We start from the raw sequence: 25267 nt of genomic DNA, 5'->3' as shown, positions 1-25267 counted from the left end.
ACCTTGGAGCGCTCCCACCTCCGTTACCTAGGCGACGTTGTCAGCAACCTTCCATCCTGGCGCAGGGGACGTTCTGAGCCCGCCCCCTGGCCCGGCCTCCGCCAATCCCGCGGACGCCCCTAACCTGCTCGGGGGTGACGTCATGGCCGGTGAAACCCCCCGTGGCCGCAGGAGCCGCAGCCAGTGCGGGGCGGGCAGGCGGCGGGAGGAGCAGCCGGGCCCGGCCCGGCCCAGCCCGGCCCAGCATGGCCAAGCACCACCGCACCCCGGCGCGCAGCCCGGAGCCCGTCATCGAGGTCAAGAGCAAGGTGCGTCCGGCCGGCGGCCCCCCCCGCGGCCCCAGGTGCAGGGAGGGGGGGCCCGGTGCAGGCGGGGGGGGCCCGGTGCAGGGAGGGGCCCCAGGTGCAGGCGGGGGGGGCCCGGTGCAGGGAGGGGCCCCAGGTGCAGGCGGGGGGGGCGGGGGGGGCCCCAGGTGCAGGCGCGGGGGGGGGGGGGGGGGCCGGGGCCAGCCGGGCGCAGGGTCCAGCGGGGCATCCAGCGGAGCTGCAGCCCGGGGAGGTGGGGGGGCCCCGCGCCCCGCCGGAGACGCGGGACGAGGCCGCCTGCCCGGTGCGGCGCCAAGCCCCCGCCGGAGCCGGCAGGTTATGCAACGATGCAGCCTGACAGCTCCGGTCCCCGCGTCCCGGCCGCAAACTTCGGCTCCCTGGCCGGGCCTGGCGGGCTCCTGGCATCCACCTGGCCTCTGTGCCCGCCGGAGCGTGGCTTGGGGCGGCAGGACCCTGCCTCGCCCCTGCCGGCTCCGCTTCCCTTTGTCTCTGGGCGGGGGGTGATTTCCCCCCGGGGAGCAGTAAGGGGGGGCGGCTGCTGGGCCGGGGACCCGTCTGGGTTGTCAGAGGAGAGCCGCTCCCCCAGGCCGCTCCCCCTGCACCGGGCCGGGCTAAGTGCCCGGGGTTCTGGCTGCCACGGCTGTGCCCACCTGCCCAGGGTTCCCCGCCTGCGCTGGGTAGACCTCAGTGTTGCCTCTGGCCCCGGGGCTCCTCCAGGCGGCAGCGTGGGCCCGAGGGCAGGACTCCGCAGACAGCCCTGCCGCTCAGCGGCTGTCCGGGCCGCTGCTCCTCGTGGAAAGGTGCCGTGGACTTGCCTCCTGGCATCTGCATGTGCCAGGCTTACGGTTGGTCAGGGGGGTCTGGGTAAAGCCGGGGGGGGCGCTGCCCCACTGTTTATGCATCAGCACTGTGTGGTGGGGAGCAGGGCTGCAGAGAGGGAGGGGATGTAGTTTGTATCCCCACGTCTGTTTGCTCTGCCTTGCTGAGTAATTTTGGGCAAGGACATACACGGTGCCTAGACATGGCCGAGTGCGGGGGCAGTGCCCCCGGCATGAACTGGGCGCGTGTCCGCTCTGATGCACCCAGTCCAGCCCCCCGATCTGCAGGGCCAGCTGGTCCCAGTGGCACCTCTCTTCCCACGGCTCTGCCACGCGAGGTCCAGGCAGATCCTTGGCCTCTAGACCCCAGTGCAGCCGTGAATTGGTGTGGGGAGGGAAGGAGCCAGGCGTTAGGTTTTTGGGGTGAAGCGCAGGGCTCCTAGGGGTGGGCCATGTGGCGTCTGTCTTCAGAGCCCCCAACTGATCCCTGTGGCCTGTACATGAAGCTTCCTCGTGGAGCCTCAGGAAGTGCCTAGGGAACGGGGGAACCCGGCTGGCAGCTCCTTGCTGAGTCTGGGGCCCCTGACTCCCCCGCCAGCCAGTTGCTCTCACGTGGCCCTGACCCCGCCTCTTGCCCCCAGTTTGACGCTGAGTTCCGCCGCTTTGCCATGAAGCGCTCCAGCGCGGGCGGCTTCCAGGAGTTCTACCGGCTGATCCAGACAGTCCATCAGATCCCTTGCGTGGACGTGCTGCTGGGGTACACGGACGTTCACGGGGACTTGCTGCCCATCAACAACGACGACAACTACCACAAGGCCCTCTCCTCGGCCAACCCGCTGCTCCGCATCATCATCCAGAAGAGGGGTAAGTCCGGGCCGCCGAGGCCTCGGGTTCCTTGCCTGGCTGCGAGCTTCCGTCGAGTGGCAAAGGAAATGGGTTCACTTGCTCTGCCAGAGCACTCGATAGCAGCCCCGCTGCTGCCTGTTTGGTGAAACTTTGCCGTGTATCCATGCCCGGGCATTTCAGCTGAATGCTGCCGCCTCCGGCCCACCACCCGTGTTGGGATCTCTTGCTGCATGGGAAATCCCAGCCAGCTGGCCCTGTGTTCCACAGGTGAATCGTATCCTACTGGCTCTGATGGGAGCGGTTAGCTGGGACCGTTCCTGTGCTTGGATGGCTGGGCTTTTCCCTTGTCTTGCATATAGGAGGGCCAGCCTAGAGTGGACCTCTTAAAAAAAATTCAAAGAGGGAGAATTCTCTGGATGCTCCACAACTCGGTTTATTCCTTGCGCCTGCCACTGCATTGCTGAAAGCCTGGCTCTGTGGGAAAGTTTGTGTAGGCTCTACTAAAATGTCAGTTTGTAGCCCTGTCCCCAGTGACGGCAGTAACTGTGTTCTATAAGCAGTGTTCTCGCTAATCTTTTCCATCCACTTTTTTTCATCCATGTGCAGAATAAATTTTATGTGCACTGAAGCATGTGTGGCTGTGCACCACCAGTAGAAACAAAAAAAGGGAGCTGTGCTAATCAGCTGGACAGCGTTTGAATTTCTCCAGAGCGAACGCACAAGTGCCCACTTTACAGGGAACACTGCCTGTAGGGAGTGTTTCAGGAACTACCCTGACCTCTGAGGCTGGGCTGTGAACCGGCCGCTTTGGCTCACGGGTTCTGCAAGCCAAAGTCGCTTACCCAGAGAGCACCCGTAATACCGGAGAGTTAAAATCCTGCAGCCTTAACGCTCTGCTGTCCTGCATGGGGAATTCAATCCCAGAACACGTTGTTCCTGGAAAGCAGCTGGTCTCTTCCACAGGGACTAACTCGTATCTCCCCCCCTCACCGTTCTTGTTGTGGTGTGATGGGCGGCAGTAACAGTGCTCCGCCCCAGAGATGGGCACATGTTCCCCACGTAGGAATGGTCCATTTGTTCATTCATTCGCAGGTCATAAGAGCAAAACTTGAGATATACACGCAAACCTATGGGGAACCTGCTGCCTGCCCAGAATGTCTCTCCTCTGCAAGGGTCTTGGAGTGTTTCCAGTGGTCTCCTGCTAGCAGGCACTGGGGAGGCTGGGGTCGGTGCTGGAATGCGGCTTCCTCTGGGGTGGAGCAAGCGCAGCTCACTGGTACAAAGCAGCGGTGGCGATCCTATCCAGTCGCCCCTGCCGGGAGGATTGTGATACTTAAGCGCCAGCTAGATTTAGTCCTTGACAAATGCCGTGATTCTAGCTACCGGGCTAGTGGGTCTTTACAGATCACGTGCAGCCGGGCAGCACAGGGCTCTGTAGGGCTGCGTTGGTTGGAGTAGTGCTCTCCGCGAGCGATGCTTATGGAACGGCCAAACATCCTCCCCGCTTGTGCCTGCAGCGTGGGCCACTGGTGCTCTTGGTAAAAATGATGCCCCAAGCCAGCTGAAGGGCTGGTAATTTTCCCCTGCTGTCCCTTCCAGCCCCCTGAGAGTCCTAGACGGCTTGGGGTAGCCAGTCATCTGCCCCCATGCACAGACAAGAGGAGGAGGGGTCTCCAGGCAGCCCTGTGCTGTTAAGGCGCTCAGATCTGAGTCCTCCTCAGAAGCCAGGTCCTAACCCCTTTGGGGAGCGCCCCGGTGCACGCTCCGGGGGTGAGGGCTTACCACCAGCTACTGAGGGAGAGGAGAAGATAAGAGCTCAGGGCATGCACAAGACAGAGCCCATGTTTAATTCTTGGCCCTTCTCTAGCCCCTGCCTTCTGAGCCAGTCTGGCCCCCGGTGAGCTGAGGCCAGCCCAGTTTGGGGAAACTGAGGCACGGAGCAGGGCAGTGACCTGCTCCCAATTGCAGTCCCGGCACTGGAGGCGCTAACGCAGCCCCCCGTTCCCCAGGGCAGGCACAGCTGGGCCCAGGCTCCCCCGCCACCTGCGATCACCCGCGGAGAGCGGGCGGGCGCGTCACGGCCGTGTGTGAACAGACCTAAACCCGGTGTCAGGTGCCCGCTGCCTGGAGAACGGGCTTGGGGGCAGGCTGGCGGCTTCCGTGGGGCTCCGCTAGGCAGGGTGCCTTCAAGCCAGGCTCACCAGGCTGCCACCCCCCTCCCTCTCCTCAGCCGGCGCTCTCTCTTGAGCTGAGCCTGGGCAGGCTGAGTCATGGGCTCTAGGAAAGCCCTGAAAGTGAAGGCGTGGGAGCCTCTACCCGCCCCCCTGCATGGGCTGCCTGCTCCGAGCAGCAGAGATAAGAGGGGCGGGAGATTCTGGCCCCCCTCGCTCCAGGGGAGGGAGAGGTGTCTGGCAGCTGCCGATGGGGGATTTTAGCAGCATCCGGTTCCTCTCCAGGCTCAGCGGGAGCTGACGCTGGCCCAGATCTGGGCAGCATCCACCCCCCCCCTTTAGAGATTCCCATCTAAGTCCTGGCAGGGGTGGGGCTGAGGTGTGTCACTAGCCCCGAAGTGACCGCGTCCTGGCAGTGGGTGATGGGGTCTGCCCCACCTAAGCAGGGGCCTCTGGTCCTGCCTCTGGTGCAAGGTTGGCACCGGGGCGCCTGGTCCTGGGAGTGCCAGGAAAGACCGGAAGTGCTGTTGGATCTGGAGCGTGGGATGGACGTGCAGGGCACCCCGGCTGCACCCCTCGCTGGGGATACACCGTGAAAAACGGCAGCTAGACACCCCCCCTCCGGACCTGTGATCCTGCTAAGCAGCTGGGTCCAGCCAGGGGCTTCCTGAGCTTGTGGGGGGGGGGGGGCTGTGTCAGACCAGAGCACGTTCCCTGAGCAGCATGAGACTTAAAACTGCCTTGGAGGTCCGCGACACGGCCCTTAAATCGCAGCCGCCTGCCTGCCCAGGCGTCCCCTGTGGCCTCGGGGGTGCAGGACTCCCCTGTCCGCACTGCCGCGAAGCAGCAGTCGTGTCCCACCCCAGAGCGGGCTGCCTTTCAGGGGTGGGCGAGCTGGCTCCGGAGATCGAACTGGGATCCGCAGGCTGAGACGAGATGGAACCAGGCCTGCTTGATCCGTGGTCTCCCCCAGCTGGGGTCGGGCGGAGGCGAAGCCTGGGGCGAGCCCAGGCCGGAAATGGGCAGCGACTGTTGGGAATTAGGGCCGTGATGAAGGCCTGGAGGGCGCAGAGCCGTGGGAAAGGGAAGCTGCTGTGTGAGGGGGAAGGGGTTTCCTTCTGAGGCAGCGCTCCCCCCACCCTGTTCATGGGGGTGGGGTGGGGAGGGACGCAAGGCTTCGCCCTGCCCTGCCAGCCTCGGACTCTGTCTCTGAGGCCTGCTCTGCCCTTGGCAGCCGGGTGGTGGGGTAGGCCCTGGTGATCTCAGTGGTGAGAGCCCTGCCCGGGTTCCCATCTGCTCAGTGGGCCCCGGAGGTGTCGCTGGGGGACCTCTGGCCATCTGAGGCACTGCCCCCTCGCTCCGGGAGGTGTAGCGCCTGCCCTCAGCGCCTGCCTGTGTCACTCCAGGCGTGGGGCGGAGCGACTCTGCTTCTGCCCCATCTGTGCTCTTAGTTCCCCCAGAGGCATGTGGGGTGGTCCCTGCGGTGGAGAGGAACCCAGTGCCTGCTCTCCTGGCTTCCTGTCGGGCTGGAAGGGACATGCGCCGAGGCAGCGCCCCGTGAGCCTAGCCCAACCCGGCTTGACAGGGCTCTGCCCAGCCTGCTCTTCAAAACCTCCCGCGAGGGAGATTCCACAGCCTCCCTGGGCAATTTGTCCCCGTGCTTCAGCACCCTGACAGGCAACGCCTCCTAATCTCCAACCCTTTGCTGCTTGTCCTGTCCCCAGCGAGTCCCCGTTCTGGGTCTGTGCGCGGGATTTGTCCTCCTGCCTACGTGTAACACGCGGCACGTGTGTCTCTTGAATTGCGTTTTGCTGCTTTCAGACCAATTCTCCCATTTGTCCTGAATTTTTGTAGCAGTGTTCCCTATAAGGCGGGTGCTTGTGCGGCCCCTTGGGGGAGTCAAAAGCCACCCAGCTGGTTAGCCGAATGCCCACAGGTAGGTTCTTGTTTCTACTGGTGGTGCACGTGTGTGGGTGCACATAGAAAAAATTATTCCACATGTGGATGGAAAAATTCCCCACGTGGAAGGGAAAGATTAGAGGAAACTTTGACAGAGTTGCTGACCAAAGACAGAAATGAGCTTGGTTTGGCTTGGCTTGTTCTGGACAAATCCATGCCTGCTGTTCCTTGGAACCCTCAGTGCCTATAAACCCACTGACAGTTTGTTCCAATAGAGGTTGGACCCCCTGGTCCGGCACCCATGGGACCTGACATGTCCCGAATGAGGGACTTTGCTAGATCGGGGTGGTCCCTGCCCGCTGCCTCTCCCTGGAACAGGGCTCACCAGTCCCCCTGCTGCCCCGCCCGGCCAGGGGTCCCTGGGATGTGGCCCCAGCCACAGCTGATGGAGTCCAGGCAGGGATCTCTTGGCTGACTCGCACTCTCCAGCGCTGGTGCTCTCTGACCACGGGTGTTGCCGGACCAGCGAGTCCCGGATTTAGGAGGTTTAACCTGTGTCGCCGCCGGTACCAAAACGAGCCTGGTTTGTCTGTAATCCCCCGGGGCCTCTTTGTTCCCCTTTTAAAGAGGGCTCTGGCAGCTTCCTGGGAAGGGCAGGATTGCTATTGCCACCTCACACCTGGGAAACTGAGGCACTAGGGAGGGCTGTGACTTTCCCCAGCTCCCCCAGCAGGTCAGGAGCAGAGCCCAGCTCTCCGGTGTCCCAGTCCTTGGCTCGGCTGGTGCAGCACTGCTGCTCTGAGGGGCCGGGGGTGAGGCGGTGTCGGCGGAAGTCCCCTGTCCTGTCCCAGTGGCTCCCAGGCCCAGCCGGTGCTCCCCCACATGGAGCTCAGGCTGGAGGCAGTAACATTGGGTTGGGGAGACCCCCCTCTATGGCCAAGGAAGGCTTCTGTGATGTGGGGCCACCTGTCCACTTCCGCCTTGTGGGCCAGGTGCCCTGTGGGTGGCTGCTGGAACGGTGGAGCCCGGGGGGGTGGGGGGAAGAGCTGGCGGCCCTGGCTCTGTTGTGTGCACGTGGATTCTGGCTTGTGGTGTCGGTGGGGGCAGCCAGGCCGCCCTGCTTGGCTCCGTGGGGGGCTTGGCCTGCCCCAGTGCCACGGAGGCAGCTGTCCCTGAGGTGGTGCTGGGCTGCTCGCATCTACCGGTGACTCAGGCAGCAGCAGGGAACCGCGCCCAGAATAGCTGGGAAAGGCCTTGCAGAGACTCCTGGGCTAAAAATACAGTGTGGTGTGCGCACAGCGAGATATTTATAGCCAGCCAGCCCCTGCGGGCGCCGGGAGAGACACGCGCAGCTCAGCCAGGAGTCTGCAGCAGGGCCCCAGGAGCTGACCCTGCCCGGCCTGGCCTAGGCGCTCACCTTCCCCCACCCGAGGTGTCAGTCCCTGGGAGGTGGGGGGGGGGTCCTCACTGCCGGCTGCAGTGCCTCAGGGAGATGGGTAGGGGGCGCTGTGGTGTTAGTCCCTGGGAGGTGTCTCACTGCCGGCTGTAGTGCCCCAGTGAGGTGCTAGGGGGCGCTGTGGTGTCAGTCCATGGGGGGGGGTCTCACTGCTGCCTGCATTGCCCCAGTGGGTACTAGGGGGCGCTGTGGTGTTAGTCCCTGGGACGTGTCTCACTGCTGGCTGTAGTACCCCAGTGGGTACTAGGGGGCACTGTGGTGTCAGTCCCTGGGAGGTGTCTCACTGCTGGCTGTAGTACCCCAGTGAGGTGCTAGGGGGCGCTGTGGTGTCAGTCCCTGGGGGGGGGTCTCATTGCTGGATGCAGTGCCCCAGTGGGTGCTAGGGGGCGCTGTGGTGTTAGTCCCTAGGAGGTGTCTCACTGCTGGCTGTAGTACCCCAGTGGGTACTAGGGGGCGCTGTGGTGTCAGTCCCTGGGAGGTGTCTCACTGCTGGCTGTAGTACCCCAGTGAGGTGCTAGGGGGCGCTGTGGTGTCAGTCCCGGGGGGGGGTCTCATTGCTGGATGCAGTGCCCCAGTGGGTGCTAGGGGGCGCTGTGGTGTTAGTCCCTGGGAGGTGTCTCACTGCTGGCTGTAGTACCCCAGTGGGTACTAGGGGGCGCTGTGGTGTCAGTCCCTGGGGGGGTCTCACTGCTGGCTGTAGTACCCCAGTGGGTACTAGGGGGCGCTGTGGTGTCAGTCCTGGGGGGGGTCTCATTGCTGGATGCAGTGCCCCAGTGAGGTGCTAGGGGGCGCTGTGGTGTTAGTCCCTGGGAGGTGTCTCACTGCTGGCTGCAGTGCCCCAGTGGGTACTAGGGGGCGCTGTGGTGTCAGTCCCTGGGGGGGGGTCGTCTCACTGCTGGCTGTAGTACCCCAGTGGGTACTAGGGGGCGCTGTGGTGTCAGTCCTGGGGGGGGTCTCATTGCTGGCTGCAGTGCCCCAGTGGGTACTAGGGGGCGCTGTGGTGTCAGTCCCTGGGGGGGTCTCACTGCTGGCTGTAGTACCCCAGTGGGTACTAGGGGGCGCTGTGGTGTCAGTCCCTGGGGGGGGGGTCTCACTGCCGGCTGCAGTGCCCCAGTGGGTACTAGGGGGCGCTGTGGTGTCAGTCCCTGGGGGGGCGTGTCTCACTGCCGGCTGCAGTGCCCCAGTGGGTACTAGGGGGCGCTGTGGTGTTAGTCCCTGGGGGGGGGTGTCTCATTGCTGGATGCAGTGCCCCAGTGAGGTGCTAGGGGGCGCTGTGGTGTCAGTCCCTGGGGGGGGGTGTCTCATTGCTGGATGCAGTGCCCCAGTGAGGTGCTAGGGGGTGCTGTGGTGTCAGTCCCTGGGGGGGGGGGGTCTCATTGCTGGATGCAGTGCCCCAGTGAGGTGCTAGGGGGCGCTGTGGTGTCAGTCCCTGGGGGGGGGTGTCTCATTGCTGGATGCAGTGCCCCAGTGAGGTGCTAGGGGGTGCTGTGGTGTCAGTCCCTGGGGGGGGGGTCTCATTGCTGGATGCAGTGCCCCAGTGAGGTGCTAGGGGGCGCTGTGGTGTCAGTCCCTGGGGGGGGGGGGTCTCATTGCTGGATGCAGTGCCCCAGTGAGGTGCTAGGGGGTGCTGTGGTGTCAGTCACTTGGGGAGTCTCACTGCTGGATGCAGTGCCCCAGTGGATACTAGGGGCGCTGTGCTGCAGGCAGGGCTGTGTGCCTGTAGGAGGCGCTCTTCTGCCCCTGTTGTGGTACTAGGGTTCGCTGGATGAGCCTGAAAGCTCCGGGCCCGTCAGCCCATGGCAGCTGTGCCAGAGTTGAAGCCTGGGGTGTCATTAGCTATGGGGGGGGGCTCTCCACCCCAGCTCAGCCCTGTTCTCTCCCCCCCCCCCCACATCTGCCTCGGGAGGGGGCTGGGGCACACGCTGGGGACTAGAGACCTGTGGGAGGAGCCTGGTTTGCGCAGGATTCGTGTTGCTGCCCCTCTCCCCGGGCCGGTGGCACCTGGGTGTCCAGCATGTGCCAGCCTGTGGGAGCAGGGCCACATGTAACTCCTAAGGCAGCATCTCCAGGCCCGGCGGGCTCTGTGATCCGGGCTCTGGCTGGTACCCGAGGCCATGCGGGGGCTACTGGCCCTGGCCCCAGCCCCTCGGCACCTGCTGCCCTGTGGGGGAGGGGGGCACCTCCTTGGCTTTGCTCATGGGCCCCGACAGTGGCAGCTGGCCGGGCACCAAGCGCTGCTCCAAGCTGGCATCAGTTGGCATGGCCAGCAAGGGGCGGCTCTGGGAGACCCCAGCGTGCTCTGCTCCTTGCCGGAGGATCTCTGCCCAGACTGGCTGGCTCAGGGGGACTGGAGTCTCCCTGGCCCTAGAGTCAGCCGCTGGGACTGGGCGCCAGTGTGGAGATGGGTATCGATGGGGCAAGCTGCCTGGCTGGTCTGGGGGCACCAGTGGCTTGGCCCTAGCTCTGGGGCGAGGGTTGGCTGCAAGCTGCCAGTCTCATGGGGCAGCGGGTCTGAGCTCATCTCTCCCCAGCTTCTCTTGGGCCGGATCTCCTGGGGGCGATTAGCTCCCAGCCTGGCCTCCGCCCTGCATTACGGGGACACGCAGGAGGAAACATGGGCACCTGCTGGAGATGAAGAGGCCTAGCTGGTGTGTGGGTGGCCTGGCCTGGCAGCTGAAGGGTTAACCCGGTGGGGCACGACTCGTGGTCCGATTAAGGCCGAGTTATTCAGATTCCTCTAATCCCAGCCTGGCACATGCCGTGTAATCCCCCTGGCCGGCTCCTGCTCCCCCGTGTTGGCAGGCCCCGCCCTGTAGCCACAGCATGTGGGGGCAGAGCAGAGGTCACCCTGGGCTCGCTGCATGGAGGGAGGGGACATGCTGCCCCGGGAGTCTGCAAAGCCCTGGGCCAATGCCGGCTTCTCCCTCAGAGAGGGGGTGAGGGGAGAACATCCTGCCCCCAGCCGTGGCGTCGGGCTGCATGACCGGCTAGTCAGTCTGGGCAGCGGGAGCTGTGGCGGGGGCAGCCAGACACGTGGTGGGGGGAGCCAGGAGCAGAGTGCGGCCAGCTCCCTGCCTAGCCGGAGGCCAGGCCCATTCTGTGGGGTGCTGCTGCCCTAGTTTGGGTGGGCGGGGTGGAACGGGGATGTGGGCAGGGGAAGACAAGAACTCGGGGTTGCCAAATGAAATTACTAGGTAGCAGGTTTAAAAAACAAAAGGAAGGTTTTTTTTCTTCGCTGGGTGCACAGTCAGCCTGTGGAACTCCTCGCCGGAGGATGTGGTGGAGGCCAGGACTATAACAGGCTTCCTAAAAGAGCTGGATAGATTCATGGAGAGAGGGTCCATCAGTGGCTGTTAGCCAGGCTGGGGGCCCTGGCCTCTGTGTGTCAGAGGCTGGGAATGGGCGACGGGAGGGATCCCTGCTCTGCTCACTCCCTCTGGGGCACCTGGCATGGCCGCTGCTGGCGGACAGGCCCCTGGGCTGGATGGACCTGTGGTCTGGCCCGGCCTGGCTGACTCTGCTTGTGAAGGGGGGGCGGTGGGGCCTGGCTTGGCAGCTGCCTGCACCCTGGTTCCTTGGGGTTTAAGGGTCCCATCACCACTGGGGAGAGCAGCCATGGCCCCAGAGCACGTTGGGGGCTGCAGAGGGCAGATAATCCATGGGGCCGTGGGCACAGGCTCCTCTGGGGCAGGGCACGGGGAGGGGCTGCAGTGCAGTGGAGCGGGGGATGGGCTGGAGCCCGGGGCGAAGGTGCAGCCCAGCTTGTGAGCCAAGAGGGCCCGAGGCAGAACTCCGGGGCCTCTCCTAACTGGGGTGCGGGGGTTTAGGGGGATGGGTGGGAGGGGAAGGAAAGTGGAGGGGCAGGGAATGGGGTGGGGGGTCCCCAGCTTCTGCCGTGTGGAGCAGGCAGGGCTGTCTCCCGTCACCCCAGCCTGGGGCAGCACATGGCCCAGTGGGGCCTGGCAGGGTGACCCCCCCGCACAAGGCAGAGCTGGGGAGCTGCTCAGGCCTGGCCAAGCTGCACTAATCCAACAGCCCGGCTGCCAGGGAGCTTGGGGCCTCAACACGCACGGCTGCCCAGGCAGGGAGAAACCCTCCGCTCTGCTCCCTTGGGGTAGGCTGGGTGGATCCCCCTCTGCCCTGCTCCCCAGGGCTTCTCCTGAGAGCTGGGATCCCAAGGGGGGCTTCCCAAACCAGCCTTCCCCTCTCCCCAGCCCCCGCTCTTATCAGAGGCTTCCAGGCCTGCGAGGGGAGCTCATGCTGGGTGAGTTTGGTGAGGGTGGGGGGATTGGGGGGGGTTCCAGCTGAGGGGGAGTAGGGGGAGGACACTGGCACTAGGGCTCAGCAGAAGTCTCGGTGGGGCTGGTCCGGTTGGCAGACCAGAGTGCCCGGGGTCAGATCCCCCTGCCCAGTCAGGGTGCCCCGGTGTCTGGCTACCAGTGACTGCACAGCCCCTGGCTGGTAGGACACACCTGACGCTGGCGAGGGCAGCTCTGCGCTCTGGAGCGGCTGCCAAGGTCTCTGGGGGGGTGCCCAGGGCACAAACATGGGCATCTCGTCCTTGGCCCCACTGGTGACTGTGATACGTGGAGAAACATCCAGCCACCTCGGGGCATGTGGGTCTCCATCCAGAGAGCGCCCAGGCCCCAAGTCAGCAGGGGAAGAGGGAGCCCAGGGCTGGCAGGGGCCACAGGGAGGGATAGGCTGCAGGGCAGGGGTGAGGGGCGCTGGCTGGGCTGCGGAGTGGGAGTGAGGGGTGCCAGCAGTGCTGGGCTGAGAGGGGCTGTGGGGCGGGAGTGAGGGGTGTCAGCAGTGCTGGGCTGAGAGGGGCTGCAGGGTGGGAGTGAGGGGTGCCAGCAGTGCTGGGCTGTGAGGTGGAAGTGAGGGGTGCCAGCTGGGCTGTAGGGCGGGAGTGAGGGGTGTCAGCAGTGCTGGGCTGAGAGGGGCTGTGGGGCGGGAGTGAGGGGTGTCAGCAGTGCTGGGCTGAGAGGGGCTGTGGGGCGGGAGTGAGGGGTGTCAGCAGTGCTGGGCTGAGAGGGGCCGTGGGGCGGGAGTGAGGGGTGCCAGCAGTGCTGGGCTGAGGGGGGCTGCGGGAGTGAGGGGTGTCAGCAGTGCTGGGCTGAGAGGGGCTGCGGGGCGGGAGTGAGGGGTGTCAGCAGTGCTGGGCTGAGAGGCGGGAGTGAGGGGTGTCAGCAGTGCTGGGCTGAGAGGGGCTGCGGGGCGGGAGTGAGGGGTGTCAGCAGTGCTGGGCTGAGAGGGGCTGCGGGGCGGGAGTGAGGGGTGTCAGCAGTGCTGGGCTGAGAGGGGCTGCGGGGCGGGAGTGAGGGGTGTCAGCAGTGCTGGGCTGAGAGGGGCTGCGGGGCGGGAGTGAGGGGTGTCAGCAGTGCTGGGCTGAGGGGCGGGAGTGAGGGGTGACAGCAGTGCTGGGCTGAGAGGGGCCGTGGGGCGGGAGTGAGGGGTGTCAGCAGTGCTGGGCTGAGGGGCGGGAGTGAGGGGTGTCAGCAGTGCTGGGCTGAGAGGGGCCGTGGGGCGGGAGTGAGGGGTGTCAGCAGTGCTGGGCTGAGGGGCGGGAGTGAGGGGTGTCAGCAGTGCTGGGCTGAGAGGGGCTGCGGGGCGGGAGTGAGGGGTGCCAGCAGTGCTGGGCTGAGAGGGGCTGCGGGGCGGGAGTGAGGGGTGTCAGCAGTGCTGGGCTGAGAGGGGCTGTGGGGCGGGAGTGAGGGGTGTCAGCAGTGCTGGGCTGAGAGGGGCTGCAGGGCGGGAGTGAGGGGTGTCAGCAGTGCTGGGCTGAGAGGGGCTGTGGGGCGGGAGTGAGGGGTGCCAGCAGTGCTGGGCTGAGAGGGGCTGTGGGGCGGGAGTGAGGGGTGTCAGCAGTGCTGGGCTGAGAGGGGCTGTGGGGCGGGAGTGAGGGGTGTCAGCAGTGCTGGGCTGAGAGGGGCTGCAGGGCGGGAGTGAGGGGTGTCAGCAGTGCTGGGCTGAGAGGGGCTGCAGGGCGGGAGTGAGGGGCGGGAGTGAGGGGTGTCAGCAGTGCTGGGCTGAGAGGGGCTGCAGGGCGGGAGTGAGGGGTGTCAGCAGTGCTGGGCTGAGAGGGGCTGTGGGGCGGGAGTGAGGGGTGTCAGCAGTGCTGGGCTGAGAGGGGCTGCAGGGCGGGAGTGAGGGGTGTCAGCAGTGCTGGGCTGAGAGGGGCTGCAGGGCGGGAGTGAGGGGTGTCTGCAGTGCTGGGCTGAGGGGCGGGAGTGAGGGGTGCCAGCAGTGCTGGGCTGAGAGGGGCTGCAGGGCGGGAGTGAGGGGTGTCTGCAGTGCTGGGCTGAGAGGGGCCGTGGGGTGGGAGTTCCAAACTGTATGGGGGCAGCTGGTTGTGGGTCCGGGGCCGTCCAAGGCTCTGCCCTCCCAGCTGGGGTGCTGTCTGGAAGGCAGGTGGGTTCCTGGCTGACCCAGGTGCTCTCCTTGTCCCTGCAGCGGAAGCCGACTCCAGCGTCTTCGCCTCCAACTCCCTGCAGCGGAAGAAGAAGGGGCTGCTGCGGCCGGCACACCACCGGGCCAAGCCGCAGCTGCTGATCGGCCTGCCCCAGGACTTCCGGCAGATCTCCTCCATCATCGACGTGGACATCCTGCCCGAGACGCACCGGCGCGTCCGGCTGCACAAGCACGGCTCCGACAAGCCGCTGGGCTTCTACATCCGCGACGGCGTGAGCGTGCGCGTGGCCCCGCAGGGCGTGGAGAAGGTGCCCGGGATCTTCATCTCCCGCCTGGTGAAGGGCGGGCTGGCCGAGAGCACGGGGCTGCTGGCCATCAGCGATGAGATCCTGGAGGTGAATGGCATCGATGTGGCCGGCAAGTCGCTGGACCAGGTGACGGACATGATGGTGGCCAACAGCCACAACCTCATCGTCACCGTCAAGCCGGCCAACCAGCGCAACAACGTCATCCGCAGCAGCAAAGCCTCGGGCAGCTCGGGCGTCTCCACGGACAGCACGCCCAGCCCCGCCTCCCAGTACCTGAGCCACTACAGCACGGCCGAGGGCGAGAGCGACGAGGACGGGGACCTGGTGATCGAGAGCGACGGTGCCGCCCGCTACCCCAACGGCGGCTTCCTGGACAAGGGCTGCCCGCGGGGCGTGGTGCTGCCTGGCTCCCTGCACTCGCTCGCCAGCACCAACGGCAGCCGCCGGGGCAGCCTGCAGGAAGACGGCACGCTGCTCACGCTCTAGAGCGCCGGCTGGGACGTTGGGCAGCAGCCCAGGGGCCGCTTGCGGTGCTGGGATTGGCTGCAGGGCGGGGTGACACCGGAGGGCTCCATCTGCCGTCCGGGCCGTGCCACAGCCGGTCTGCTCGTCTCTGCTCCAGCAGTGCCAGGCCGCTGGGCACCACTGTCGGGGTGCGGCTGATGCTCCCATGCAGCTGGGCTCTGCCAGGCCTGGGGGCACTGCCTCAGGCTCTTGCCACCGCAGGAAGGGTGGCAGCTGGGAGTGGAGACTTGGGGCCCAAGCCCCATCCCCGTCTGTGGGGAAATGACGGACGAGACGCGGCCCCGCGGCGGGCCCCAGACTCCCCCTTTCCTTCCAATCAAATGTTTTTTAATTGTTTTATGGAAATATGCATCATAAGTTAATATATTGCGCCGGGCTATTAAACCTTTTCTAGAAAGCACTCGCTCTGCTCTGGCTGCGCAGGGCGGGGTGGGGCAGGAGAGAGGGCTGCAGGCCCCTTGAACTGCGCTCCGACCCCTGGGGCCGCTGCTTTCTGGAGCCAGCACTGCCCTGACCCAGTGGGCAGGGCTGCCCGGAATGAGGGGAAGAGTTGCCCCAGCCCCTGCCCCCTGCAGGGACATGTTCTGGTGCCAGGTAAGTGCCACACTAGGGCCCCCCGGGGCACAGCCCTGTGCAGTGCTGTCTGCCCCTTCCCACCTGGCAGGGCCTGGGTATCTCCTCAGAGTGAGGGCACTAGGGTCTGCCAACCCTCCTCCCCCGCACAAGTCATGTGTCACGATGGGGATTTGTGCTAGGGGGGCCCGGTGCTGCCCCTATTTCCCCCACCCCCGCCTGCCTATGGCTCAGCTGCTGGAGCCAGCAGCATCAGGCAGGTCCTCTCTGCACTGAGCAGCCATGGCCCAGGGCCATCTGGTGCCCTGTCCACCTCATACCCCTAGTTCCCGCATGCGGGGGGCACAGCACCTGTCACCTCTCCTTGCCAGGGTGTCTTCCTGCCTCCCCGGCAGCCGGGACTGTCTGGTTCCAACAGACCCCAGGAGACACCTGAGTCCAACCCCCTGCTCAATCATCCCAGCCAGGGCTTAGTCAAGCCAGGCCTTAAACACTTCTAGGGAGGGTGATTCCAGCTGCTCCCTAGGGAACCCATCCTCCTAGCGCTTCCCCACCCCTAGGGAAATGGCCTTCCCTCACAGCTAGCCTTGACAGCTGTATGGAGGCCTGAGCATTTATGTTCTCCAGCCAGGGGGCAGGCCCCTTAGCCAGGCCCAGGGCCCCTTCTCCGAGCGTGGGCTTGACAGAAACCTGGGGGCAGATGCACTGCGCCCTATGGGCTGGGCAGCGGGAACAGCTCGCAAGCCGAGCCAGGCTCTTCCATTCAGGTGGGAGGAGCACAGATGCATGCTGGGAAGGGATTCCTGCAGACTGCCCCTGCCCTAGAAGCAGGCCCACCTGTGCTGGCACCTTAGCACTGCAGGGCAGGGGCAGGCCCCCACCCCGGGAAGGGAAAGTCTCCGTCTCTCCCCACCAGGGGGCAGCACCCACTGAAGTCCTGCAGGGAGGCGGTCAGCTGTGGGGGGTCCCTGGTGGCCTCACTATGCCAGCTGGAGAGTGGCAGCATCTGGCACCAGGTGTGCACAGAGGGGCCCTCTGTCCCTGGGCTCCTGGGGCCCACAGCACCCAGCCATGCATGGCCCCCCATCAGCCAGCGCAGAGCCAGCTCCAGTGTCTCCCCTCCCCCAGTGCACCGGCAGCCCTTGGAGCTGAGCACAAAGCAGCTCCCCGCCCCATCCACACACAATTCCTACCAACCCCCCGTGCTGGCTCCTGTCTGCTTCTCCTGCCCCGTTGCTTTGTGGGCGCCAAGCGTCGCAGCAGCTGAGACAGGCCTGCAGCAGCGGCTAGCAAGGGGAGCGAGCGCAGGGCCTGGCTGTGTCACACCCTCCGCAGCCCACTTCGTGCTCAGACTCTGCCCACGCGCCCCCTGCGACTCCAGCCTAGGAGGCAGGCGGATGGGACGGAGGGTGCCAGGTGGTGGCACTAGAACATCAGTCCATGTCAGCAAGGCAGTTGCGCCCCCCTCCTCCCCCGCAGCCTCCCCCAGTCACAGGTTGGGCACTGCCTGGACACCAGTGCCCCGCTGGCATCCCTTGGGCTTGCTCGGTGCCACCACCCTCTGCAGCTGGGGGCAGGAACTCTCCCTGGCCCCAGGAATCAGCTTGCAAGTTCCCCCCCACTCAGGAGTCCAGCCTGACAAAGACCTTGGGCCGGGAGAAGATTTTGAGGGCCTCATCCATCTGCGACAGCTTCTGCTCCAGCTCCACCCGCCGCTTCTGAATGCTCAGGGTGTCTGCCCGCACTGGCAGCAGCACCAGCTCCTTCACCAGCTGCTCCTGGCCTGCCGGGGGAAGGGGCAGGTGAGGGGCGGGCTCTCAGCTGCCAGAGATCAGTCCACTGGGCATCGCGCGGAGCCGCTGCTCACGCAACCTGCTGCAGCCCCACAAAGGTCCAGGGGGGAGGGAGACGCCCCTTCGTGCTACCAGCCTGGGAATATTGTGAGGCAGAGAGGCCAGGCCAGGGTGGGAGCCTGACTCTCCAGGGATGTCGGGGCTCACTCCACGGTACCTCAGCCCACCAGGTGCCAGTCTCAAGGGGATCTGTGACCCACCTGCCATGCATGGACTCGAGAAGAGCGCCACCCTGTGGCTGAGGCCAGGCTCATCCCTCCCACCCGTCTGGGGAGGCCCCTGTGGCGGGAGCGAATGGTTCTCCCCTTACTCTGCTTCAGGTTGTTGAGAGTTTCCAGCCGCTCGCTCTCTGGCATCATGGTGTGACCCGGGGGCATGTCAGGGTCGGGCAGGTTCCGCTGCCGTTCCTCCAGCTCCCTGCGCCAGCGATCCTTCCGCTCCAGCAGGCTGCCCAGGGAAGAGGGGGCGTCAGCACACGGGGCGAGGGCCAGGTGCCCAGGGGCAGGACGATGCTGAGCAAGAGGCTTAGCTGGGACGAGGAGAGCAGATGGGTAGGGTGCCTATCCCCGTACAGAGTGACCGACAGCCCTGGAGACCTCGCGCTGAGTCTCTGCCCCAGCCAGGCAGAGCACAGGCAGTGCCAGCTTCCCACCCACCACCCTGCCAGCAACGGGTAGGACCTGATGCCTCCATGCAGCCCTTTGGCTCCGGGCTGGGAGCACCAATGGCCAAGGCTCCACAGAGAACCTGGCGGTACTTCCGGGCCATGCAGGGACTGAACAGACGCGCCAAACTCCCTTCCCAAGGGGCACCACGCTGGATGTGGGCCAGGGACAGAGCGAGAGGCTCTGCCTCCTGTGGCCAGCCCTACGACACAGCAATCAGCCAAGCCACTGCCCAGGTGCACGGGGAGCTGGGATCTATCCCATCCTGGCCATCGTGGGACAATGGGTGGCACTCAGGGGAAGTTACTCAGGCCCCGAGGAGACTGAGGCTCCTAAGTCCCTTTGGCACCCCTTTCCTGCAGGGCTGAGCGCCCACAAGGAGCGGAGCCGCTGGGCCACGCTGTGCAGCCTTCCCGGCCAGCGAGCCTGGCCCAGCTGCCCTGCGCACAGTGGCACCGTTTCCCACCCGGCAGGCACCCACTTACTACTGGGGCACGTGGCCCTTCTGCTTGGCGTTGTACTCCTCCTGCTCTCGGCGCTTCTGCTCCAGGGCCTCGGCCAGCGACTGCAGCGAGCGCGAGCGCCGCAGGGGGGCCCGCTTGGCCGTGCGGGCGTTGTGGCTGACAAAGTCGACACTGATGCCTTCCACCTGGATCTGGAAGGGAAGGGGGCAGCATGAAAGGCCAGGGAAGCGAGCGAGATGGTGTGCTGGGAGCCCCCGGGGACATGGAGCCTCACCTTGGCATCTGCGCCCTGCACTCCTGCAGCTGCTGCGTCTGGCACTGCTCTGGACATGGCAGGGCTGGGCGACAGCGACCGGCGTGGCTGGACCCCGGAGCCGCAGCGGGAATATGCCCTCAGGAAGTTCTGAGACTCCGGGTTGGGCGGGGGAGAGCTCTCCTGCGAAAGGCAAACCACATAGCAGGAGCTCCAGGGCCGAGGGGCGACCCCAGACTCTACCGCTGCACGTGCGGGGAACGTCTCCTCCAGGCAGGGAACTCAGCTGGCAGGGGAGACACGACCCTGCCTGGGGAAATCTCCACTGCGTTCAATGGAGTGACACTGTAGCACGAGAGAGGAATCCATGGGCGTGCCGGTGCATTTAGAACATCACACACAGTGTGTCGAGTGGCCCCAGCCAGGCCCGGCTTCACGCTGCAGCCGGCCGCGGCAGGGACTAGAATGCCCCTGAGACAAAGGAATTCTCTCTAGTCTTTTTGTGATGCCGCTGTGTGCAGGTACCTGCAGTTTGGCCTTCACCTTGGACTCCACATTCTCATACTTCTGGGATTTCCACAGGGCCTTCATGGGTTTGGGCTGGCTGTGCTCCCGCGCCAGCTCCTTCTCCTTGCACCTCCTCTGGATCTCCCGCATCCGCCTCACATTCTCCTTCTCGTGGTCCTTGCACTCGCGCCCTGCACGCCCCGGCGAGACACGGCTTTCACCAGCAGGCCCTGCTGAGCCCCTTGGCACCATGACCAGGGCCTCTCTCAGCGAAGCGGCTCCCTTCACTGCAAACAGCAGCAAGCGGATCCCCTCCCTGTGTGCCAGCCGGATCCCTTCCCCCAGAACCCCTTGTTAGCACACCAAGACACTGGCTTTGCTGGAGTAACTCCAAGAGCAGCTGCTCGAAAACAGCCACCTTTGAGTTAAGACTCACCCGTGGTGGATTCTACCCTCGGGTGGTTGTTCCAAAGGCTAATTACTCTCCCTGGGGACAAATTTATACCTTCCTCCCCAACTCCCTCTGGCTTCATCTTCCAGCCACTGGATTTCCTGCTACACTGACAAGCCCATTTGTTCCCATGTAGGTAACTAGAGACTGCAACCAAGTCACCCTTTAACCTTCCCCTGGGCAGTTCTCAAGTTCTCTGCCTATCCCAGGCACTCCCCAGAGCTGTTCCCATTAGCCACGTACCAGGAAAACCACCTGGGATCTACTTGGCTCTTGGCCTCCATCATATGGCAGGGAGTTCCACAGGCTCACTCCCATGTTTTCCATACTCCAGGCCGGAGTCAGGGTGAGGCCCCACACAAATCCCCATCCTAAACCCTTGCCTCTGCACCAGTTCAAGCCTTCATTCTATCCTGCCCGTCAGCCCCACCTGCTCAATTGCACCTACTTTTCAGGGGCGGCTCCCTGTGGAGAGAGACCCCCTCCAGCTTCAGCAAGATCCCGACTGTCCCCATCTGCCCCTTCTCCAGGATGTCCTGGCCATTGGGGCGGATACGTGGGGGAGGGCGGGCACTGTAACACGTGGGATACAGGCTGGGATCGGGGGCCAGCGGGCCAGAGAGGAAGTCGAGCTTCAAGGCATTTCCTTCCAGCCTCCCTCGAGCTAGAGAGAGACAGCACGAGTCAAGGCATGCGGCACCTCCCCTTTGCTCCCCCCCGGTGCCCCCACCCTGGTTAGAGGGATGTTTAACAGATATTGACATCCCCCCACTTCCTACTCCTCACATCAGCCTCTCCTGGCACTGGAGGCGATGGGAGCTGAGAGCGCTCAGGGCCTCAATGTCTCTGCAGGGCCATTCCACACCCTTTGGGGGAGAGCTGCCCCTCCACAGATCCAGGAACTGTGCAGCCAACAGAGGCTAGGGAAGGGAAGGCCTTCACCTGCACTAGCCACCCACGATTATGCAGGACCCCATCCATGCATCGCTGGCTCTCACCTGACAGGGGGCGTTTGTAATAGTCCGGGAAGAGTGTGGGGTCGGGAGGGATGGGCCCCGAGATCCTGGAAGGCCCCTCAGACATCTCGGCCAGGCTCTGCAGCTGCCATGGGGGACAGAAACCAGATAGTGTTTTCTGGGGAACCGTTCCCCAGCCACGGTGAAGATTTTAAATACGTCGGGGCCAGTGCTCTTCGCTGGGGCGACATCCCACTAGAGAGAACATTGTCACCCTGCAGGCCAAGGGATCCCATCCGTCTAGACATGGATCAAGCTGCAGGCCTCCATGACCAGCGCTGCCCCTCTGCCCCCGAGCGCCCCCGTTTGCTGCAGTACCTGCCGAGCTAGGAGCAGGCAACAGGACGGGTCACTCAGTCAACTGATCTAGTTCTGTTCTTTCCCTCTGACGCACCTGGTATTGGCCACTGTTGGACAATGGGACACTGGGTAGAGAGACCATTGGTCTGAGCCAACATGGCTGTGCTTATAGCATCTCCCCTCACCCGTCTCCCTGCTGGGCTCACACGCTCTTGCCCCAGAGACTCGCTCCCTACTCCAAAAATCACAATAAATTGGGCAAGTGGAGCAGCATCAACCCCCTGAGACATCAGGAGAGCTGCAGGTCCACAGGGTCCCTGACCTGCAGCGTTTGGACAGCTCAGCCATTGGGACAGACAGGCCGTCCGTCCGTCCGACCAGCGGGAAGATCTTTTTCTCCCGCATCTCAGCCCCACTGGGGTGTGATGTACAGGGAGATCACAGCAGCGCACCAGGGAGAAACAGAGCCCTTGATTCCACTTACAAGCTGATGAATTATTGATATGGAGCAGGGATGGGAGGGTCTATGACGCGAACGGCTAATCCGCCTAAGCCTGCCTGTCAGCAGTATGGCTCTTGAGAGAATGAGAACCATTAGCAGACAGCTAATTATCGCCCCCCCACTAGGGGCTACTGCAGAGGGGATAAATGCAGGGACAGTTACAGAGCTGTTCTAGAGCAGCCCCAGCTGTGGATGCTCCTACTCTGGCATCAGGGCATCCTGGTCCAGTTCTGCAAGATGAACTTTCTAACCCTTGGCCCGTGGGGTCGGACTGGCAGTCCTGCCCCTCCCAGCAAGGTCTCTCGACCAAGCTAATCCCTAGAAAAACACACCCAGGGATAAATCAGGGATAAGGGATCTTTTGGAAAAGGCTTTATTTTCCGAAAGATCCCCGTCTAGACTGGCGCTTTTTGCCAGCAAAGCCCCGAGCTAGAAAAAAGCGGCAGCCATGTTCATGCAAATGAAGCGGGGGAGATTTAAATCACTGCTTCATTTGCAATTGCACTGTGTCTAATCTGCATCCCTTTTCCGCAAAAGGGGTGCAGTCTAGACACAGCCGTGGACTTTGGAGGGAGTGTCAAAGCAATCGGAGGGCTGTGATAGCAGCAGCCGGGCTCCCGAGGGAACTCAAAGACCCACCGCAGACTAGCCAAGCTTCCCCTTTCTATTCTCTTTCCGCAGGGTTAGAGCACATGGAGTATTTGCTGCCTGGCCTAGCCGCGCAACCAGGCTTCCAAAGGAGGCCGGGTGACTTTCCCACCTGGAGCGCGGGATGGGCTGGCAGCAGATCAGAGAGAAGGGCCCATGTGGGGCTGCTGGCATTAGCCCTCCCCCTGGGGAGAGGCAGGGCAGATTCAGAGCCAGCGGGGAGGGCACTGTATCGCACAGGAAGCCAAGCCTGCACCCATCCACCTCAGGGGCAGAAATTTCCCCAGCTTCATGGAAAGCAGGAGCAGGCCCCAGGCCGTCAGAAAGCAGCTCAGGGAAGGGGGATGAGCGTGGAGCCTAGGGAGGATAAGCAATTAAGAGAGGTGGGGCCCCTGCCAGGGGGTGCTCTCCCACCCCTTTCGGTGTCCAAGCTACACCTGCTGTGCCCTTGGCTCTGTGGCGCAAACCCCCGTGACTCCAGCTGCCATGTGGCTAGGTCCCCACTGGCTGCTCCATGCAGAGCACCACGCGACACAGCAGGACTCTGCCTTCAGCCTCTTCTCGTGGGAAGGTGGTACTGCAGTCCCCCCAGGCCCTCTGCCCTGCCACAGGGCCACAGCCCTCCTTCTCCAAGGCCTGTCTGCAGAGGAGCAGACAAATATGGCCAACTGTGCTACATAAGAACGTAGGAACAGCCAGACTGGGTCAGGCCAAAGGTCCATCCAGCCCAGCGTCCTGTGTTCTGACAGTGGCCAATGCCCCAGAGGGAAGGAACAGAACAGGGAATCATCAAGGGATCCCTCCCCTGTCACTGATTCTGACACACAGACACTAGGGACGCCATTCCTACCCATCCTGGCTAACAGCCTTTGATGGACCGAATCTCCAGGAGTTTATTTATGGCTTTTGAATGGGGTACTTCTGTCCCCAAGAATCCAGGCAAGTCTCCACACAATGAGCAGAAATTACACCCTGCGGCAACAGCCTAGAACAGGAGGTAAATGGGCTCTCTCCCAAAAGGGATGGCAGGCGGGAACTGAGTCTTTGAGAGGCAACTGGGGAGGCAGCATCCTCCCCCCCCCAGTGCTCCAAGCACAAGGGGGTGGCGTGTTCTGGGGCCAAAGCAGGTAGGATAACGTTGGGGGGCTACAGCAAGGTGTGCAGCGCCCCTCCCCCTCAACACAGGTGCACAGAGATTGCGGGGATGAAAATGGAGGGAATTCTGCAGGTTGGGCTCTGCAGTGGCCACACCTCTCCTGTAAAAGCCATTAGAAGGGGATGCCCTTGGAGACCTGCTGAGTTCGGGCGCCCCCAAGTACCAGCCTCTGAAGACTGTTACCTCCCAGCACAGCCCCCCCCACAGCGCGTCCCCCCCGACCCCTCCCAGCACAGCCCCCCCCACAGCGCAGGCCCCCCGACCCCTCCCAGCACAGCCCCCCCCACAGCGCGTCCCCCCCGCCCCTCCCAGCACAGCCCCCCCACCGCGCGTCCCCCCGCCCCTCACAGCACAGCCCCCCCCACAGCGCGTCCCCCCCGCCCCTCCCAGCACAGCCCCCCCCACAGCGCGTCCCCCCCACCCCTCCCAGCACAGCCCCCCCCACAGCGCGGGCCCCCCGCCCCTCCCAGCACAGCCCCCCCCACAGCGCGTCCCCCCCGCCCCTCCCAGCACAGCCCCCCCCACAGCGCGGGTCCCCCCGACCCCTCCCAGCACAGCCCCCCCCACAGCGCGTCCCCCCCGCCCCTCCCAGCACAGCCCCTCCCACCGCGCGTCCCCCCCGCCCCTCCCAGCACAGCCCCCCCCCCGCGCGTCCCCCCCGCCCCTCCCAGCACAGCCCCCCCCACCGCGCGTCCCCCCCGCCCCTCCCAGCACAGCCCCCCCCACCGCGCGGCCCCCCCGCCCCTCCCAGCACAGCCCCCCCCACAGCGCGGCCCCCCCGCCCCTCACAGCACAGCCCCCCCCCCCGACCCCTCACAGCACAGCCCCCCCCACCGCGCGGCCCTCCCCAGCGCGGGGTCCACACAGCGCCCCCAGCACTGACCCGCTCGCGCTCTCCGGCGGTTAAAGGCCCGGCCCCCGCTTCTCCTAGCAACAGCGTCACCTACGCTTCCGGCCGCGGGGGCTGCTGGGAGCTGTAGTTCGCCGCTCCCGCAGCGCCCCCTGCCGGCCGCGCCGACACCCGGCATGGGCCCGATCCGGCGAGAGTGGGCCGGGGCGTGACCCCTCCCATTGCCATATCCCCCCGCTGCACGTCACAGTCGCCCAGATCGTTCCATGCCCCGCCCCCCAATTCTGTGTCACGCTCCCCCCAATTAGTTCCATGCCCCGCCCCCCCAATTCTGTGTCACGCTCCCCCCCAGGGAGTTCTGTGTCCCCCCCAATTCTGAGCCACCCGCCACCAGCTCCATGTCACGCTGCCCCCCCAGCCCCTGATTCTTGTAAGGGCCGGCTGGTCCAACGCTGGCCTCGCCTTGCCCCCTGATGTCCCCAGGGCCGCTGAGTACCCGGCCAGGCCCACACATCACGCCTTCCTTGGTCTCACGCTGCCCCTGCACTGCTGGCTGCAGTGTTTTGTCCAGGGGATTATTTGCACAATTATTTGTACAATTGTAGGGGTCGAAATTGAACCAAAGCTTGGGCTGAAAATTCCCCCCCAAATGTGTGCTCGGGGCGGGAGGAAAGCTGTCCTGGGAGCCGGGCTCCATTGCCCCTGCAGGGAAGTGACCCTCCCTCCAACTGAGGTTCCTCCCCAGCCCGGGAGGTCACCCTGAGTCCCGTTGCTGCTCCAGCCAGCGTGTGGAATCCACCTGGGGCAGGCCAACTCCCCGCTAGCCCGCGGAGGCCAGGCTGGTGCTCTGGGACAGGCATCCCCTGGCACAATAACCCAACACCCTGCAGCTGTGGGCTCTCTCTGTCCGCGGCCCGTTGTGCGGGGTGCCCGGGAATCAGAGGTAGGAGGTAAAACAGGGAACAGCGCGGTCCAGCTCCAACACAGCCTCAGGGCCATGGTGTCAATGCACGGGGAGGGAGGAGGCCGAGGCACCGCGGAAAATGACCCCAGGTGTGGGCCACAGAGCACTGGCCCCGAGGACCCCATTCCAGACCATGCCCCAGACTCGCCACGTGGCCTTTGTCGTGGTCCAGCGCCACTCCGTGCCTCGGTTTCCCCAGGGGTGGAACAGGGCTCACGTGGGCGAGGGATCAAGCGCTCTGGCAAAGCACTGGGGTGGAGGGTTCGCTATCTGCCTGCAGGCAGCACCGCTGACCCCTGGGC

At 64.7% G+C, this 25267-nt stretch overlaps 2 protein-coding genes across 4 annotated transcripts; one reads left to right on the top strand and one right to left on the bottom strand.

The window, feature by feature from the left end:
- Positions 1–128: 128 nt before the first annotated feature.
- PARD6A (par-6 family cell polarity regulator alpha) lies at positions 129–15160 on the top strand. Its single transcript, XM_075940494.2, has 3 exons — positions 129–308; positions 1786–2008; positions 13973–15160. The coding sequence occupies exons 1-3, from the start codon at positions 246–248 to the stop codon at positions 14722–14724; spliced, it is 1038 nt and encodes a 345-aa protein (XP_075796609.1). The 5' UTR covers positions 129–245; the 3' UTR covers positions 14725–15160.
- Positions 15069–24135, bottom strand: ENKD1 (enkurin domain containing 1). Of its 3 annotated transcripts, none has more exons than XM_089781401.1 (8): positions 24035–24135; positions 20528–20630; positions 19978–20193; positions 19097–19269; positions 18593–18754; positions 18340–18509; positions 17500–17636; positions 15069–17119 (listed from the first exon to the last, which is right to left on the bottom strand). In XM_089781401.1, the coding sequence occupies exons 2-8, from the start codon at positions 20610–20612 to the stop codon at positions 16959–16961; spliced, it is 1104 nt and encodes a 367-aa protein (XP_089637527.1). In that variant the 5' UTR covers positions 20613–20630; positions 24035–24135; the 3' UTR covers positions 15069–16958. The 3 variants fall into 3 exon arrangements, with proteins under 3 accessions (XP_089637527.1, XP_089637529.1, XP_089637528.1); XM_089781403.1 differs by lacking the exon at positions 24035–24135 and adding an exon at positions 22108–22793; XM_089781402.1 differs by lacking the exon at positions 24035–24135 and adding an exon at positions 20864–21716.
- Between the last annotated feature and the right edge of the window lie 1132 nt (positions 24136–25267).

Source organism: Pelodiscus sinensis, chromosome 12 (genome assembly GCF_052426305.1).
Source record: "Pelodiscus sinensis isolate ZL-2025 chromosome 12, ASM5242630v1, whole genome shotgun sequence".
Lineage (NCBI taxonomy): Eukaryota > Metazoa > Chordata > Testudines > Trionychidae > Pelodiscus > Pelodiscus sinensis.
This window is presented reverse-complemented; position numbering and strand designations above follow the sequence as displayed.